The following is a 17,698-nucleotide window of genomic DNA, read 5'->3' as shown; positions in this document are numbered from 1 at the left end:
TTTATTTCTGACCATTTCTTTATAATCATCCACGTAGGGATAACACTCCCATCTACTTCTCAAGCCTGAATCCCCCTCTAGAAATTCAGATTCACATTTCTAACTCTATAGGATGCATCTCCCCGAAGATCCCATCAACCCCCCAAGTCACCATCTCCCCGGCCCGCTCTGAATCACCTTTCCTTTTCCCGCTAACAATGAACAATTGTATGAAACTATATTTCTTCGAGATGCGCTGAGGTCTGAGCAGCAGTGCCTGTGTGCCCGGGACAAAGCCTGCGGCTCGTTCGCTGGGCTAGGCGGCCATGTAACACGGGCACAGGATGGGCTCTGGGTTGTAGAAGGTCCTGTCGCCACAGTGCGGACAGGGGTTGGCGCTGAACCAGACCACACTGGGCTGCCCCAACTCCTGCAGCATCTGCTTGAGCCGGGCGTGCAGGTGTGCCAGGCGGCCCAGGTGGAGGGTGCCATGCACGTCCTCGTAGCTCTCCAAGGGCGCGGGGTACAGCACGTGGCTCAGCTTGCTCAGCCCCACAGTGTGGTGCAGCAGGCTCTCCAGCACAGCCATCGAGATGGGGTTGCCGCAGAAGCTGAAGGTGGTGAGCTGGGAGCAGTGGCTCAGGGCGGGCAGGAGGGCGCTGAACTGGGAGTCCATGATGCCACACTCGTCCAGGTCCAGGTCCTGGAGGGTGGCCGAGGCCTTCTCGATCAGGACCCGGAGGGGCTCGGAGCTTACGCTGGTCAGGTTGACCCCGCTAAGGCCCAGATCCTTCAGCTGGCTGAGGCTCGGGCACTGCGACAGATGCATCAGGTCTGACTCCGAAATCATGCAGTTGGTAATCGACAAGGTCTCCAGGGGGTTCTTCAGACACCTGGAGAGAGACAGAGCAGTCAGTCCCAGGGGGATGGAGGTGGTGGGCGGAGGGATGTGGGGTGCCCCAGGCCTCAAGGGAAGAGAGGCCCATTTCACCGGATCCCAGTCTTCTGGAGGATGCTGCACGGTCAAAGGAGAGGTGTCAGGTCAGCCCAAGGTTGAGCGGGGTCCTTCCCCATCCCTATCTGCCGTGTGACGGGGTCAAGGGAAGGAATCTTCAAGTGCTCCCTGTGCTCACCCGTCAAGTGGGGGACGATGTACCCCTGCCAGGTGTTGTGAGCACAGGTAAGGTAACAATGGCAGGTGCCCACCGGGGAGCCTGACCCCATGTCCCAAGTGAGAGAGGGGATCAGCAAACTACAGTATTGGGAGACATGACCTAAACTGCTTTCAACTCGGGCTTCCTTCCTGCCGCCTCCTGGACCCCATCACCCGTTTCTCTGTTCCCAGTGAGGGTACTGGGATCTGTGCTTAAAGGGCTAAGCCAGGCAAGGTCTGGCAACGTCCAGAGGGGTCCAGCTGGCAGGGGCTGACTCTGGTCACTGTATCAGCCACAAACCATCCCTCGGTTTCCACAACTCTTTTTTTGTTGTTGTCCTTGTTGCATGAACACGTTTATTCCTAATGCTTTGAGTTTGCAGTTGCCAGAAAGGAAATCAATCCAACTCTTTCACACAAATAAATCGGGCTGCATTCTCTCATCTTTCATCATTGTGTTCCAGGTAAACCTATGATTCTATTTTTAGAAGGAAGAACAAATTTCTAGAAGAAATAATTTGTTACCGAAGAATTCCTATATAATCAGAAGCCTTAGAAGCAAATAATAATTGTAATTTGGACTCGAGATTGGAGCCACTCCAATCTCCATTACTCCAATTGGAGTAATGATACTCATTTGATTTGTTGTTTCTCTTCTCTGGACTATTTAGGAGCAATAACTGCTTAATGCCCTGATGGACTCCACAGTTCTTCACTCCTGCTCCCTCCCCATCATCTCCAGAATCACCCATTTCCCACATCACACCTCACCTGAAGCCTAAAGCAAGCCGGGACAGACAGGAAAGTGGGATAGGTGGGAGGGACAGGCTCATGTGGACCAGCTGCTCAGCACAGAGCTTCCGATTTGAAACCTCACGTTGGATGGTCTTTCCCCTGGTTAATGTCCTCCTTATTTTCCATCATCTCAGCTTAGACATCACTCTCTCAGGAAGAATTCCCAAAGCCACCCTCACCTGGCCCAAAGCCCCCATGATGCAGATTCCCAGCAAAGAGCCCCCTTTGACAGGCATCTAACTGAGGCCACACCTCTGACCCTAACCTGGGAGGCTATGTGACAAGATACCAGGGGATGGAGTGGCAGCATCATGTGGCCCTCTGAGTGGCCCGTGCACCCTGGCACCATCCTTGGCAGGCAGACAGCAGACAGACCCCCCACGGGTAACGAAACGAGAGAGGCCTGCCCTGGTCTGCAGAGAGACAGCGCCACGCCTCACCTGAGCACCTGGCCCAGGTGGCCCTCAAGGAAGGAGATGGAGTCCAGGTAGAGCTCCTGCAGGTGCTGCAGGCTGGTAAACTGGGCGGTGAGCTGGCTGACGCAATGCTCCTCCTTGCCGGGGATGGCGTGTGGGGTCATGTGGATGTGGGAGAGGAGCAGCCGGCGCAGGCTGACCATCTGGCCCAGGTGTGGTGCGAACCTGCCCAGGGTGGCCAGCTTCCAGGTGCAGTTCACCTCCAGGTCCTGGACAGAGTCGAGCTGCACCAGCTTCAGGATCTTCCTGATGTTCTGCATCGGCATGGCGAAGACCCTCAGCTTCTGACAGCACAGGAGGAGTGAGCCCCTTCTCTGCTTGACCTTCTTCAGGAGGTAGCTGAGGGATGCGTCGGGGGTGCCCTCCTTGAGGCACAGGTCTATGAGCACCTCCACGGGGGCCCAGGTCTGCTCCGGCCACGCCCTTGCGCCTTCCACCCGGGGCCTCTTCCTCACAGGCTGGGCCGCCTCGGGCTCCAACAGCGAGCACACACGAGGCCTGGTGCCGGACCACACGGTCCAGAAGTCCTGGTGGGCGTCCCGGCGCAAATCCAGCACCTGCAGCTTCCACCGCCTGCGGGACAACGGGAGACACGCTGAGCTGTGCGGAGACCCACGGGGACCAGGACCGCACAGCTCAGAACCCAGGCAAGGGTGGCAAGGGTGCTACACCCCAGACATCAGCTGCTCCTCGAGCTTCCGGGGCCCCTCCTGGTCCCCATTTTAAGTGTCACGAGGAGGGGGTGGGCCCACGTGCCTTTTGTCACCTCTGCACCTTAAGCAGCCCTACACACCCAAAAGCCTATTCCCAGAGTGGCCCAGCCACGGCCCCAAGGCCTCCCCGCAGCCCCGCACCCTCCCTGACGCCAGCTGCATCTTGCTCAGACCCCCAGGCCCCACCCGCCTGCCAGGTCGCCCTCACCTGGGGCGGACCTCCTGGGCAAGCAGGACGTCCAGGCCGTCGATTGCAGCTTGGAAGGTCTCCAGGTGAGGCTTGTGCTCCTTCATCAGGGCCCCCAGCGGGAGGCAGGGGAAGGGCCAGGCCTGCACCATCGCCTTCAGGGCCTGGCTGCGCATCCCGGCAAAGGCCATGGAGAACAGGGGCGGGAAGAGCTCAGCGGGCAGCTCCTCCAGAGCGGTGATGGCCAAGGCCTCATCCCTCAGCAGGCTCCGGCCGGCCAGTTCCAGGAGTTGCGGAGGGGCCCGGATGCCCATCCTAAAGAATCTGCTCCGGAATGAGTCCTGGAGCGACACCAGAGAGCAAGGGGTGGGTCCTTCTCGGGCCAAGGACCGGCGACCCTGCCGTCCCTCCACCCTCTAGGGGACCCAACGCAGGGCCAAAGACACCCCTCTGGTCACAAAGTCACAGCTCTGGCCCTGCTGGCACCAGGCCTCAATGAGGGGACAAAGTGACCTCTCACCCCATCCCATATCCACCCACTGCTGCATTTAATCCCAGCCCCTCTGACAGGTGGGTACCTAGAAGCCTGACAGCTGACCCCACCCTCTCCAGAGAAAAGCTTCTGATTATCACTCAAGGACTGAAAACAACAGGAATACGGAGTTTAGCGCAACACGGCCTCTTCCTAAACTCCAACAAATAACCCAGATGGGAAAGATGGAGGAGCACCACACACTGGGTACTGTTACCCCATTTAAAAATCTTTAAATCAGAAACCATAAAGCAGCATGACAGTATTTTGACGGCATGTGATGTTAGAAATTAAGAAAAAAAAAAAAACTGATTCCAAGATGTACCTACGAGTATTATTATTACGATTTAGTTCAGAGAAGCAAAGGGCTCACATTTAGAACAAAGCCTCCACTCTTTAAAATATTCTATGGAATTTTTTTTTATTCCATGGAATTAAAAAAAAAACTTTTCATTTCTAAAACGAAAACAAACCAAAAAAGCCCTTTAAACTAGTAAAAATTACAAAACCATAAACGATATGAACTATAATTACTGGTCATAAACCAAATATGTAAAATGTCATCCAAAAATTCCAACTAATTAGATGTCTTACATCAAAAAAAAAAATCTATTTGGTTAAGAAATACTGTAACTGTCTATAAGAGTGGCATAAACCAGAGCAGAAATCAAAACGTTTGGGATTAAGGCAAAACTTCACGTAGAAGCAAAAGCAAAGCCTGCTACTGCAAACGTGTACAGAAGGCGAAGAAAAATTCTCTACAGGACCTTGGCCTGCATGGCCTGTCCTGCGGAGACCCTGGCTGGGGCAGTGGTCAGTGCCCGAGGCCCAGACACCAGGGCGGGTGTGGTGCAAGGAGCAATGTGCTCAGGCCTCTGAGTCCCTCCTCTGGCTCCTGAGAAGCCATGATAGGCCTTTCTGGCCACACTTTTCAGATCCCAGCTGAAATTTCCATTTTCAATTGAAAGCGGAATCTTATTACTGGAAATCCATCCAGCTAATGCTGATTTGACTTTCTCGTTACACACAACTGATAGGATCTTCTGTCCACTCATGAAAGCAAAAGATAAAAGAAGAAAACCAACCTGAAAGAATACTTCTTGGGGGAGTCTGGGCCACATCAAAATAACCCAAATGTCTGAGTTAAGACAGCTTTGTGCAGACCTAGTGGTGTCACCCCAAAAGAAAAAGAAATATAACAAAATTTCTGAGAATCAAACAGTCACTTATACGTAACCTAAAACCGCAAAACGTGTGCCCGTTCACGGGGGAACAGAGGTTAACACTGAGGGATGGTGGGTCCTCCAGATTTTGAGGGTTGAGGCTTCCCCAAAGGAGGTCAGGTCAAAATTACAACTAGGAGCTGGCTGGGAAGAGGGAGGGGCTGGGCATTCGTAATGAGACGAATGAAATTACCCAAGATGGGGTAATTGTTTGGAGGAATTCAGAGACTTTTGTCAGGATGGGTTTGAGAAATTGCCAGCAGGAGTGGCTATGGGGGGACCTGGTGGATCCCTTAAACCCAAGGCAAACCCAAGACTCAATCTTCCTCCCTCTGTCCCTGGAGGCAAAGGGTGTTTCCTCCCAGAAGCAAGGATATGCAAATTGGCTTAAGATGAAATGTAGGCATGTGGGCTGGGAGAGGCCGGAACTGTGCTGGTGGCCAAACCCTGGACACACCTTATTCAGCCTGAAAGCCACGGAGGGGGTCAGGGCTGTGGGCTCTTTGGGCTCTTGGAGGCAGGGAGAGAAATAAATGTGGGCCAAGCACACATATCGGTGTCAGCAAAGGGCTGAAACCAGAAGAGGACTTGCCCTGAGGCTCAGGCGTCCTCTTCCACATCCCAGCCCAGGCTCTGTCCAGCAGCTTCAACCCTCATCATGACCTTCAAAGGCCCCTTCCCAGCGTTTGCGGATAACTTAACATTTCCTCAATCCTAGGAAACAAGTAATGCAAAGCAGCTTCAAAAAGCCCCCCCACCCCTCCCCTAAGGCTTTCACTTACAGGGATTCTGATGGGAGAGCGCCATTAGGCCCACAAACAAAATTCAGCTTTTCTCTCGCTCTGCGTTAAGCACAGCTACGCTAACATTGAACTTCTCCTCAGGGGATGTGAAGCTCTGTTCGGTATTGAAGGGTTTGGGGGCGATGCCCGTGCTGGGCTGGCTCACACGTTGGTTCTGTTGAGGTTTCAGAATACAGGCTGATGGAACCTCTCCACCCCCTGCATTGTGACGCCCCGACAATTCTATTCTGTGGGCGAGGCGGCAGCATTCTCTGAAGGATGCTCTCTGGTTTGGTAATTTCCCAGAGACTGCTTTCTCCAAATTTCTACCGTCCCTATCAGCAGTTTGCCTAAAACAGGGTTAAGCTGGAAGGTGCTCTATGGACATTCAACTCCCAGACCATCACCTTGACTGATCAGCTGCAGGAAGTCGAGATTAGTAAGTTAAGCAGAATGTTCCTGATTCTGGAGCAGCCACTGCATGGTGCTCGCACTTTTCATCCAGCACCTCAAATAACCTTCAGAGAAAAGCTGAAATTCAGTTAGTTTCCTTTTCAGCCTGGTGAGCTGGGGACTTGGCCAGGGGTGGACACTGCCATGCTCCACGCAAGGAGTAACCAGAAGACCCGCTCGGGGGAGGGGTGTGGATGGATCTGCCCCACAGAGCGTTAGGAAGAGATGACTGACTTCACGTGGACCTCCGGGAAACAGGAAATGGCAGACGTCCAAGCCTGGGATGTTTCCATGGGAACCCAGCATCCACACTCCTCTGTCCACCTCCACCTCCATGCAGAGCCTGTTTGTCCGGAGGCAGAAGGACCAGGGGCACATCTGCAGGAAGACCTGTCCTTCCTGCCCAGTGTCAGGACTGGCCCAGGACAACTCCCAAGGCCCAGGCATGAGTCAATTGGGGGGACGTTCCTACCACGTCCTGGTCACCTGTTCTCATGCTGCACAGGCCAGAGCAGCCTCTGAGCTCATGGTGGGGGGGGTGTCCTGTCCCCCTTCCCATCTCCAGTCACAGAATTTCTACTGGGATCGCAAAGCATCTGCCCCCAGGGCCTTCCTGGGGTCTTCAGAATGCATGTGTCCCCGGGTTCCTGCTCCTGGCCTGTGCTGATGGGGCAGCCCCCTCTTTCTGCATCCCTGGCAAGTCAGCCCACCTCTCCCAGAGCCTGGGGTGTGGCCACAATGTGGGGAGGGTGGGGGACCGGACACCCTTCCACTGGCATCAACAGAAATCAAGGATTTCTCCCCAATTCTTCTGACATAACAAGTGTAGAAGAAGGTAAAGAAAAGCCCAGCTGCTTTTCTGGATTCAAAGCAGCACCAGAAATGCTGGAAGATGACCCTTCCTGGCTTCCAGAGGAAGACCCCAACCCTGCTGGTCTTCAGAGGCGCCAGGCTGACAGAGGCCCTGGGTGCCAGGCCGATGGTGGCTTCTCCTCCTTTGGCTCTCTTGACACAGCCTCGAGCAGACAAGATCCTACCCAGGATCTGGTACGTCTCCTTTCCCCCTGCAGTCAGATCTCTTCTTGCCCCGGAATATTTTGCCCTCTGGGCCTTTTGAAAAATCGAAGGTCTCTGTCAGCCCTCTCTGCCTCTTCCTGCACTTGGCAAGATGTGGTTCCACTTCAGATCCAATGACATCTAGACCGCAACAAGCAAGTCTCCCCACTTCTTCCTCCCCAGTGAGGACATGTCTGACGTCCAGGTCACCCTGGGTCCAGCCAGTTAATCCTGAGGGAGGTGCTTCTAGAGGCAAGTAGGGGTGCGGGAGGCTGAGGGCCCACTCCAGGCTGGTTGGGCGGGAGATGGCTCAGGACGAGGGGGGAGGAGGGAAATGGCAGCAGAGCCGGGGGCCTGGTTTCCTGGCTCTTAGAGCTGTGTCCCTTATATGCTGAAGCCATGTCTGGGACCACTAAGGGCACTTGGGGACTGGGAGTGTCCCCAGGATCTGGCTCTGTTTGCTCTGGCCTGGGGCAGGTGCCAGAGGCTGTCCCCCCGACCAACTCCAAGGGCACAGAGAGGGAGCACTGACTCTAGACACAAAGATGAGAGAGGTTCAGAGAGAAGGGGAGGCCCCAGTCTTGGCGTTTGGCCCCGGAGAGGATGCTTCTCAGGACTTTTGCACCGTCAACCTCATTATTACCTGAGATGGTGGGAACTGTGCTTTTGGAAAGAGGAGAGAAGAGGGGTCCGGTGTTGCATCCCTGTCATCCAACTGACCCCAAATCTCCAACACCAAGCCATAAGGTCACTGTGGCTCAGAGTGACACCAGGTGCGTTAGGCTGTCCGGCCCTTTGCACTGGACTTTTTTCCATTGGAGGAGGATCAGTGAGCCTCAGGACTCGGGGAGCACTGGCTCCACCTTTGAGGGGACAGCCCACCCTGTGCTGAGGGCTGGCAGGAGGCACCAGGCAGAGGGGACGCACTCACAGGGAGGTCTCCCGCCCAGCTGGTCCCCTCGCCCCATACCCAGACTCCCCCTCTATCGGCAACCGTCGATTTACTCAAAACATTTACAGAGTGCCTGGGGCAGACCATCCACTGCTGTTCTGGGTGACAGGGAGGGACAGCCCAGTGAAAACGTCATGATCTTCTTCTAGTTAAAAGTACATACTAGGGAGATGATGTACAACATGGTAAGTATAACTGACACTGTTGCAGGTTACATATGAAAGCCATTGAGAGAGTAAATCCTAAGAGTTCTCATCACAAGGGAAAAATTTGTTTTCTGTATAATTTTGTATCCATATGAGATGATGGATGTTCACTAGAATTACTGCGGTCATCGCTGCATGATGGATGTAAGTCAACTCATGATGCTGCACCCTTTAAACTTATACGGGGCTGTATGTCAATTCTATCTCAGTAAGGCTGGAAGAAATAAAATGTCATGGTCTTCCACTCAGGGTGTCTCTGAGGCACGGACCTTGCATTCTACTGAGCAGACAAATGAAAAACAAGCAAGTCTAAAAAATAATGACAGGCGGACCTGGACTGCACAGTGGGGGCAGGGCCACCAACGTGACCATGCATGCTGAAACCGCAAAGCCAACCTTCATAATCTAAGGCAAAATATGACTTTTCCTGCAGCCATTACATATTTTTTCAAAATGTTAAGAACCCTCTTAACACGATTCACTGTAATGTTTATAAAAGTAAAAATAGTAAAGCTATTTTTTTTTTAGCACACTGTGATTTTAAGCACTGAGAAAAAGTGTTTTGTTTCTTTGCGAAAAACTCATCAAGAATCCTCTCAACACTGCTTCCCTGCTTCTCATCACATAACTTTCAATCGGGGCTGAGTGTCCTTCCTACGCCCAGGCAACCTGTCACTCTGCCTTTTTTTTTTTTTTTTTAAATTAATTAAGTTATTTATTTATTTTTGGCTGCATTGGGTTCTCGTTGCTGCACGTGGGCTTCCTCTAGTTGCATCAAGAGGGGGCTACTTTTCGTTGTGGTGCGTGGGCTTCTCATTGTGTTGTCACTCTGCTTTCTAAGCCTGGATCTCCTTCCAACATTTCACCCTTTGTGTTTTCAGGGCCTGACATTATCTCCGAGTTCCTTTACTGTGAAGATGTTTGCTGGCATCACTGCCTCTGGGACATCTTCATTTTTTTGTCGCAACCATGCTCTTCATTGAAGCTTCTCCGGGAGATGGGGACCGGGAGCCTGAAGCTGGATTCTGAATCAGAATGACGAGTCAGCCAACAATTCCTCGTGTTTGGTAGAGCTTAAATCACCAAAGCGTTTCACTCTCCTAGTCTCGAGTTCTCCCTCAAGATTTGAAATGTCGGCAGGGGCCTTAGATTGCTTTTTCCTTTCCCTGGGCAGTGGCTGAGGCTCCAAAGGGAGAGTCCCTCGCACCTATGTCACAGAGCCAGCCACGAGAGGGTGACACAGGAACAAGGCCCCTCGATCCTGGTCCAGGGCTCGCTAAGCCATCACCATGCCAGCCCAGTGGGAGTGTGCCCGGGGAAATCGCCTGTGGATGGGAACAGCCCACTCTGCTCGTGGACAGTGGACAAGGTCGGGGACGAGAGTGGAAGACAGGAGCCTCCATTCAGGGGACATCACCCACCACAGTCCAGGCACTCAGTAGGTCTGTGGGTCTGTGGATTTCTCGGGGAGAAACCCAGAAAGGCCTGCACTCACTGGTACCTCGGCTCAGCAGCCGTTCCCTGGGAGCTCAGGCTCCAGGAAACCTCCCAGCACTGCTTGCCCTCAGCAGGAGAAAGTAAGCAGATTCGCTGATAGGGTGTCGCCTGAAGGATTTGGGAAGCAGCTGTGCACAGAGGCCCCTCCCACACGTGAGGCAGGGGCTAAGAAAGGTGTGGGGAGCCCAGCCTGGCGCCACGGCTGCAGGAGAAGAGCTTGTGGGGGTCTCCGCTATGGCCTGGGCTCTGCTCATGGTCTGTCTGCACAGGTGAGAGGCACTAAGGAGGGGACCATCTGGCAGCCCAGGGCTGACCCCCTTTTCTCCCTCCACCCTGAATATCTCTGGAGTGATGACCTTGACCTCTCCCCTTTGCACATCCTGCTCCTCTCAGGGTCCTGAGCCCAGTCTGTCCCGACACAGGCACTCAGTGTCTGTGGCTCTGGGACAGAGAGGCCACATTTCCTGCTCTGGAGGCAGCAGTGATACTGGGGGTTACAGCCCGGTGTGCTGGTATCAACAGCACCCATATGCTGCCCAGCACCCCCAGTTCACGAGATCGTCCTCGCCCCTGGGGTCCCTCTCCATCCTCCAGCTCCAGGTCCGCCTCCCTGGCCTCCTTGGGCTGCAGCTGGAGGACTCATTGTGCCCTCTGGGTGCTTTCTTTCCAGGACCGCCCGTAGGCCCAGGGGTCCCAGCCCACCGCTTAGGGAGACCAAAACCTCCCTGGGCTGGGCTGGGCTCACCCACCCTACCCCTGCCCAACACCACACAGGAGTCAAGTCTCTGGGGGCTGATGCCGGCCCTGCTCCTTCGCCCCAAGCACAAGTTCTGAATGTAACCGTGGCTTCGGGAATGGGACCCCAACACACTGCAGCTGCTTCTTCTAAGAAGGCAGCAGGATGACAGCTCTCTTGGGAAAATGACTTGGAAAAATAAAGGCTGCTCATCCTCCTCCCACTGTGAGGGCTTCAGGATGCAGATTGCATGCAGCTCCGCGATTACCAGCACTGAGGAGGCAACAGGACTTCCTGGGACATGAGGAGGTGCAGGGGACCAGTTTACCTGAAGATGTCTTCCGCCGCGCTGGTCCAGCTCACACTGGCCTCAGGTCCTCCAACACCTGGTCTCCCGGGTTTCCTACCGTCTCAGTCACCCGTCTCCACCCAAGTCTGAGAATAAGAACCCAAATTCTCCAAAAAACAAGGACACGGTGTGTTAACACGTGTATTTACGAAGCTACAGTGAGAACTCTGCTGGGTGAACTGAAAACCGGAGCCCCGACCCTGCCGTTTCAGTGAGAATCTCTTCGTATCTCCAAACCCGAGAAATTTCTCATCGGCTGAAGCAGCAGACAATCGAAGTAAAGACCTGATACTCGGGTCAAAGGGACCTTCCTCTAAGGGCACTGACCGCCGTCCTGCAGCCCCAGTTCTGCCCCTTTCTCTGGCCTCCACACCCTGGCATCTCCCGAGGGGACCCCATTTCCAGCGCAAAGTGGCGGCCGATGAGCTCTAACCATCCCCGCAGACCCGGGTTCCCTGGATTATTACGTCCCCCACGCAGCGCTGCGGCCTCTTCACGGGGCACCTGGCCCGGGGAAGGCCCAAGGCGGCCGCCCCACCCCGTGTGGCCTCCGCTTCAGCCCCAGGTCGTGATGGCTCGTTTTCGGGTAGAGAACAGGAGCGGGGGCCCGCAGGGGGTCCCGGGGACTAGCTCAAGGTCACCCCGCGGGAACGCGGGGACACCAAGACGGGAACTTACGTTTCGTGCTGCAGCGCCACGCCACAGGGTGCCCCGCTTGGACTCTGCGGACAAAGAACCGCGAACTCAGCGGCGCCCCGCCCGGAAACCACGCGGCCTGACCAATCCTGGCTTCTGTTTCCTCCTGGGGCAAATCTCACGAGATCCTGGGATCACGAGTGGGGTCTTCCAGGGAGTCTAGAAGGGGTTCATTTTAATAGATGAGGAGGGAGTGGGGAGAGTGGGAGGGGTGGCGTCTGTGGTCATGCCTACTGGACGGCCTTGGGGTGAGAGTGGGGATGGGGTGGGTGAGGTAGGAGATGGGATGGAATGGAAGTGAGGTGGGGGAGGGAGGAATCGTGGAATGGGGGATGGGAATGGGGGAATGGGGTAGGATGGAGAACGGGGTGAGGTGCGGATGGGGTGAGGGTAGGTGGGGGGGTGGGGAGGGGTGGGCGTGGTCTTGGATGAAGGGGCCCTTGAGATCCGGAGGGAGGGGTCCAGTCTTAGAACCCCCCCACCTCCAACTCCTCCCCCACCCCTACCTCTGGGCCTGTTCTTCCGCAGCCCCTTCCTCTCTGCAGGGCGTGGGGTGCCAGGGCCGGCTCCGGGGCCCCGTGGGCGAGGGTTCTCGCCCCACTCCCACCTCCCTCTTGTAGATAGATGTCCCTGCCCTTGGCCAGTCCAGTGGCCCCTACTCTCTCGACTCTACCACTTATGTGACCCCTGCGGCAGCGGAGACCCCAGCCAGGGTTTGACTAGATTGTCCTCTCTCCAGATCGTGCTTCCCGCCCCCCCAGCCCCCCCATTTGGTTTTCCAGTTTTTTTCAGAAGCCAAAAGGTTGCTGTGTCTGGTCTCTTAACCTCGTCTGACCTCCGCACCCCTTCCGATGGCCTCAGCTTGTGCTGGTCCTGAGTGCAGGGTTCTCCTCTTTTCACCAACGGACCCCTTCGGACAAAGTCGGGAAGGGGCCTGGAAAAGGAAAGTGTGGGCGGGACCCTGGGACCCTCCCAAGCGGTGCCCCTCAACCCTGGGGATGTCGCGTCCGGGCCACCAGGGGGCACTGGAGACATGGAATCCAGGACGGTTCTGGCACCTCCTTCCTCCCAGCCCCTCTAGGGGAGAAAGTCGGGCTTCTGGAGAGATGGTGAGAGCCAGGTGGGTGAGGATTCTTGCCTGGAGGGGTTAAGAGCAAAGCGGAACTCCAGCCCTGTCACTCACGCTGGCCTGGGGGACCTCCTTTGGGTCCTTTGAATTCAGCTTCCTCACTCAAGCCCAGTAAGTACTTGGCCTCCTCAGACTGTGAGGCTGTGTTCTTGTCATCCAGGTGACCCTAAATCTTTAACCACAGGCCACCAGAAGGTAGTGGTGGCCAAGAATAACAGGCAGGGCAGTAGTGATGGCTATCTTTCGTGGCTCAACCCTGCCATTCCCCCAGACATCCCCCGTGCCTGTGAGCTAACAGAGCTTAAGGTGTCCAACTACACCCATGGATGGATGAATGAATACACAGGTACATACAAATGACGGCATTGTGTTGATCCCCCTGGACCTGGGATTGTTTCCTGGAACAGGGCTGATAAAAACTCAATTTTTTCACCTTGGAACTGGAGACTCAGCCTCCCCCTCCTTCCTCTTGTCCAGACTCATTCAACAAACATTTGTCCTTGAGAGGCTGCTGATGCAACACTCAAGGAGATAGTGCTCATAAGTTTTAGGGTGGAACCAGAAAAAAACCAAAACAAAACCAAAACAAGAAGACCATTGTATTAAAGTGGCAGGTTGTAACTAATTCTCTGAGAGGGCAAAGGATGCATCTGTGGGACTTGAAATGGAAAGGGGATCCCTTTGAAGATTGCCCATCCTTATTTTCATGATTTGATGGCTGATTTAAGGCCTGATTTCAGGTTGACACACTGAAAAGATGACGTTGGAGATATTTGAAAGCAAAGGCCACAGGATTGCTTATATTGTATGATATAGTCCTATTCATGTACAAGTAAACATGAAAGTAACATTCATTCATGTCATTGCTTCAAGCAATGCTCACAATGTTTACCATGTTCCTGGGGCTAGACTAGGCCTGGAGTAAAAGAAGCAGTGAAAGTTACAGGGACCCCCCCCCCCACCTCCTGGAATACATGTAATTCTTTTTCCTGAACATTGTTGATAAGCGTGTCAAGATGTCCAGAAGATGGTCACTAAAATGATAACGCTGGCCATGGTAAAATAATTTTCTATATTTTGGGGTTTTGTTTTTTTTTTTGCTTGTTTTCTGTGTTTTTGTTTTGTTTTGTTTTTTGGCCTCGCCGCACGGCACGTGGGATCTTAGTTCCCCACCAACCTGGGATCGAACCATGCCCCCTGCAGTGGAAGCATGGAGTTCTAACCACTAGACCGCCAGGGAATTCCCAACTTTTCTATATTTGGGAGTAAACTTTTCCATCATAAATGTTTTCCTTGACCAGTGATTTATTTTGGAGATATGAAGAAATTCAGTCACCCCACACAGCCTCTAGTCCCCCAGTCTGCCGCAAGATTAAGCTGACAAGGAAGGTCTTGGAGAGAATCCAGGATGGCTGGTCTGCATTCCTAAGGCCGTATGTCCTGATTTGGGGGAAACACCACTTTTGAAAATCCTTTTGGGGGGCTCTCCTGGCGGTACAGTGGTTAAGACTTCGGCTTCCAATGCAGGGGGTGCTCCCCTGGTTGGGGAGCTAAGATCCCACATGCCTCGTGGCCAAAAAAACAAAACAGAAGCAGTATTGTAACAAATTCAATAAAGACTTTAAAAATGGCCCACATCAAAAGAAAAAAATAAAGAAAGAAAATCCTTTTGGGGTAGCTATGAATGAGCTCAGAGGGAAAGGCAGGAGCCTTCAGGTAGAGGGCAGCATCCTTCCGTCCCAGACTCAAACTCAGGCCTCCTGCAGGCAGTGGCCTTGCAGATGCAGAGGGCAGGAAGCCCCTCCCCAGGTGTGTGTGTGGTGGAAGGGGGAGATCAGGTGTGTGGGGAGGGGAACTCATCAGAAGGCAGGTGCTCCGTGTCCCTCAGAACCAGCTTCAGAGCAACTTCTTGGGAAGAAGACATCCTCTCCCCCGCCCCTTCCTGGCTGGGTCAGGGCGTCTGCCCGCTCCCCTGCGTGCCAAGCCTCAGGGCTTGGAGCAAAGGAGGAACTGAGAAGCATCCAGTCCTTTGAGGGTCTGGATAGAACAAGAGCAGAGGAAGGAGGAGTTTGCCCCTTTCCTGTCTCGCTGTTGAGCTGGGCCATCTCATCTCATTTTCCTCTGTCCTCAGCAACTTAGGTCTTAGGACTTGGTCTGAATCACACCAACAGCTTTCCTGGGTCTGGAACTTGCAGACTGTGGGACTTAGTCTTATCTTTAATAACAGACAATATTATTTTAACCAGTGTGTAAAATAAAAAACACAAACATGTTCAAAACACACTTAAGCAATAGTCATGAATCAAAAATTATTGCTTCCCACAAACATCTTTCTCCTTCTCCCTCAATCCCCAAGGCCAGCCTTTAGCTTTTCCCACCATTGGCCATAGAGTCACCTCTCCTGGGCTCCTGAAATGTCTGTCACTCGGTATGAAGAGCTGCCTTACAGGCATAACCTGGTACCAAGGCTGTGGTGGGGTGGGCTAAATAGTCCTGGGGTGAGGTCCAGGCCACCTGGTGTGGCAGGTGACGCATCCCATCGTGGAGGGAGTTAATGGACAAAGGGAAATGCGGTTAGAGGGGATGGAAGGGATCGGGGGCCTGGTGCTGAGCTTGATGGGGAAGGAGGGAGGAGGGGAGGGCAACGCAAGAGGGATTTCCAGCCCCCACTCAGCTGCCTCCCAGACGCTTGGTTGGCACCGTCTGCAGCCACTAGGGGGCAGCAAGGGCCAGGATTTGGGGAAGGTACTTGAGGCTTATACTGTCCTGTATGAAGTTTCAAAAGGGGCTGCCCACAGAACACTTCTTATGTCCCAAAGCATTTGTACCCCAACAGATCATCTTCAAAAGTGCTAATAAATGGCCCAGGGCTCAGGCTCGGGCCTCAGACTCAGAGCACTGCAGAGACAGAGGCTGGAGGGGAACGTGAGGACCCTCCAAACTGAGGGGGATAAGAGGGAGTTGGGGGGTGGGGGAGGGATGGATTGGGAGCTTGGGACTAGCAGATGCAAACTATTATATATAAGATGGATAAACATCAAGGACCTATGGTATAGCACAGGGAACTGTATTCAATATCCTCTGATAAACCATAATGGAAAAGAATATGAAAAAATGTATATAGAGTATAACTGAATCACTTTATTGAACAGCAGAAATTCACACAGCATTGTAAATGAAGCACATTTCAATAAAAATTTTCAGTTTCTTTGTTCTTTTTCTTTCTTTTTTTTCTTTTTTTCTTTTTTCACAGCGCTATGCAGCATGCAGGATTGTAGTTCCCCGAACAGGGATCGAACTTGCACCCCCTGCAGTGGAAGCGCAGAGTGTTAACCACTGGACTGCCATGGAAGTCCCTTCAAGAAAATTTTTTTAAAAAGAGGGAGTTGAGGGGATACTGGTCCCCAGCTCTGCCTCTGACTCCCGGAAAGTGGGGCAGTTGGATCTTTCAGCCGCCTGGGCTCAGGGCCTCTCCTTTGTCCCGAGAGCACAGAGGGGACCTTCTGGGATTCCTCCCCCAGGAACCATGGTGACTCTCACGCCAGGAGAGACAGGAAATCCCATGCTGGATTCCTTTCCCACATCCTGTCACGGACTCGTTCTGTCCTCACACACCATGTGAAGGAGTTAATTCTCCAATAATCTCAGCTGTCCAGGGATGCAGAAGAAGCTAGAACAAACCATGTCAGAGGGGGTGAGCAGAGGGGGGGAGGAGGGGCAGGTGCAGGAAGCAGATTTGTATGGAGGCCCCTCCCTCCTCTGAGCGGGGTGGGGATAAGAGAGGTCTGTGGGCCTAGGCCCAGGGCTGGGGGCTCAGAAGGCAGCGTCTGGGGCGTCTCCACCATGGCCTGGGCTCTGCTCCTTGTCACCCTCCTCACTCAGGACACAGGTGAGGCCTCCAGGGAAGGGACCCCAGGGACATCTGGCTGATCGTTTGTCCTCAGGGTGACCTGGGCCCCACACAGAACTGACCAGAGTGTGTTTCTCCTCTCTCCAGGGTCCTGGGCCCAGTCCGGCCTGACTCAGCCTCCTTCAGTGTCCGGGAATCCGGGACAGACGGTCACCATCTCTTGTGCTGGAACCAGCAATGACATAGGGAAATATAATGCTGTTGGCTGGTACCAACAGCTCCCAGGCGTGGCCCCCAAAACCCTGATTTATAATGTCAATAAACGGCCCTCAGGGATCCCTGACCGCTTCTCTGGCTCCAAGTCTGGCAACACGGCCTCCCTGACCATCTCTGGGCTCAAGGCTGAGGACGAGGCTGATTATTACTGTGGCTCAATTACAAGTAGTAGCAGTTGGCACAGTGGTCCAAGTTCATGGGGAAGTGAGACCAAAACGTCCCTGAGCTCACAGGCTCCCTATTGCTCTGGAGATGCTTCTCCTCCCTGAGCTGCCAGCTCGGTGCAGCTCGGCCGTGAGAGGTCAGTGGTCTCTGAGCTCCTCTTTCTGCCTACAGTGAAGGTGGTGGGAAATATGCTCGTGGGATTATTGTCTTGGGATGGTAACCACTTCCTCATCCTGTGTGATGTGCCCCTCTTTCCAGCTCTTCCACAGCAGTGTGATGGTTAGTTTTATGTGTCTATTTGCCTGTTATAAGAGATGCCTAAACTGTGGTTAAAACATGATTTCTTGGTGTCTGTGAGGATGTCTCAGGAGGAGGACATTGGCATTTGAGTCCACAGACTGAGTAGAGAAGATCACTGGTACAGTGCACTGGGCACCATTTTTGAGTTGAGAGCCTGAATAGAACAAAAAGGGGGAGGAAGGGAACGTTTGCT

General features: G+C 53.7%; 1 protein-coding gene and 1 gene segment (V, D, J or C); one reads left to right on the top strand and one right to left on the bottom strand.

Annotated features, from left to right (window-relative positions):
• Positions 1-295: 295 nt before the first annotated feature.
• On the bottom strand, positions 296-4,956 carry LOC102978006 (melanoma antigen preferentially expressed in tumors). The gene is made up of 4 exons (XM_007128733.1): positions 4,921-4,956; positions 3,325-3,644; positions 2,368-2,976; positions 296-872 (listed from the first exon to the last, which is right to left on the bottom strand). Exons 1-4 carry the CDS (start codon positions 4,954-4,956, stop codon positions 296-298), a joined length of 1,542 nt encoding a protein of 513 aa, XP_007128795.1.
• Positions 4,957-16,728: 11,772 nt separating this feature from the next.
• Positions 16,729-17,309, top strand: LOC102978282 (immunoglobulin lambda variable 2-18-like). The segment is given in 2 exon segments: positions 16,729-16,803; positions 16,912-17,309. Coding segments are annotated over 2 exon segments (444 nt in total).
• Positions 17,310-17,698: the final 389 nt, after the last annotated feature.

The sequence above is a fragment of the Physeter macrocephalus genome, chromosome 19 (genome assembly GCF_002837175.3).
Source record: "Physeter macrocephalus isolate SW-GA chromosome 19, ASM283717v5, whole genome shotgun sequence".
Taxonomy (NCBI): domain Eukaryota; kingdom Metazoa; phylum Chordata; class Mammalia; order Artiodactyla; family Physeteridae; genus Physeter; species Physeter macrocephalus.
The sequence above is the reverse complement of the archived record's forward strand: the minus strand, read 5'-3'. Positions and strand labels throughout refer to the sequence as shown.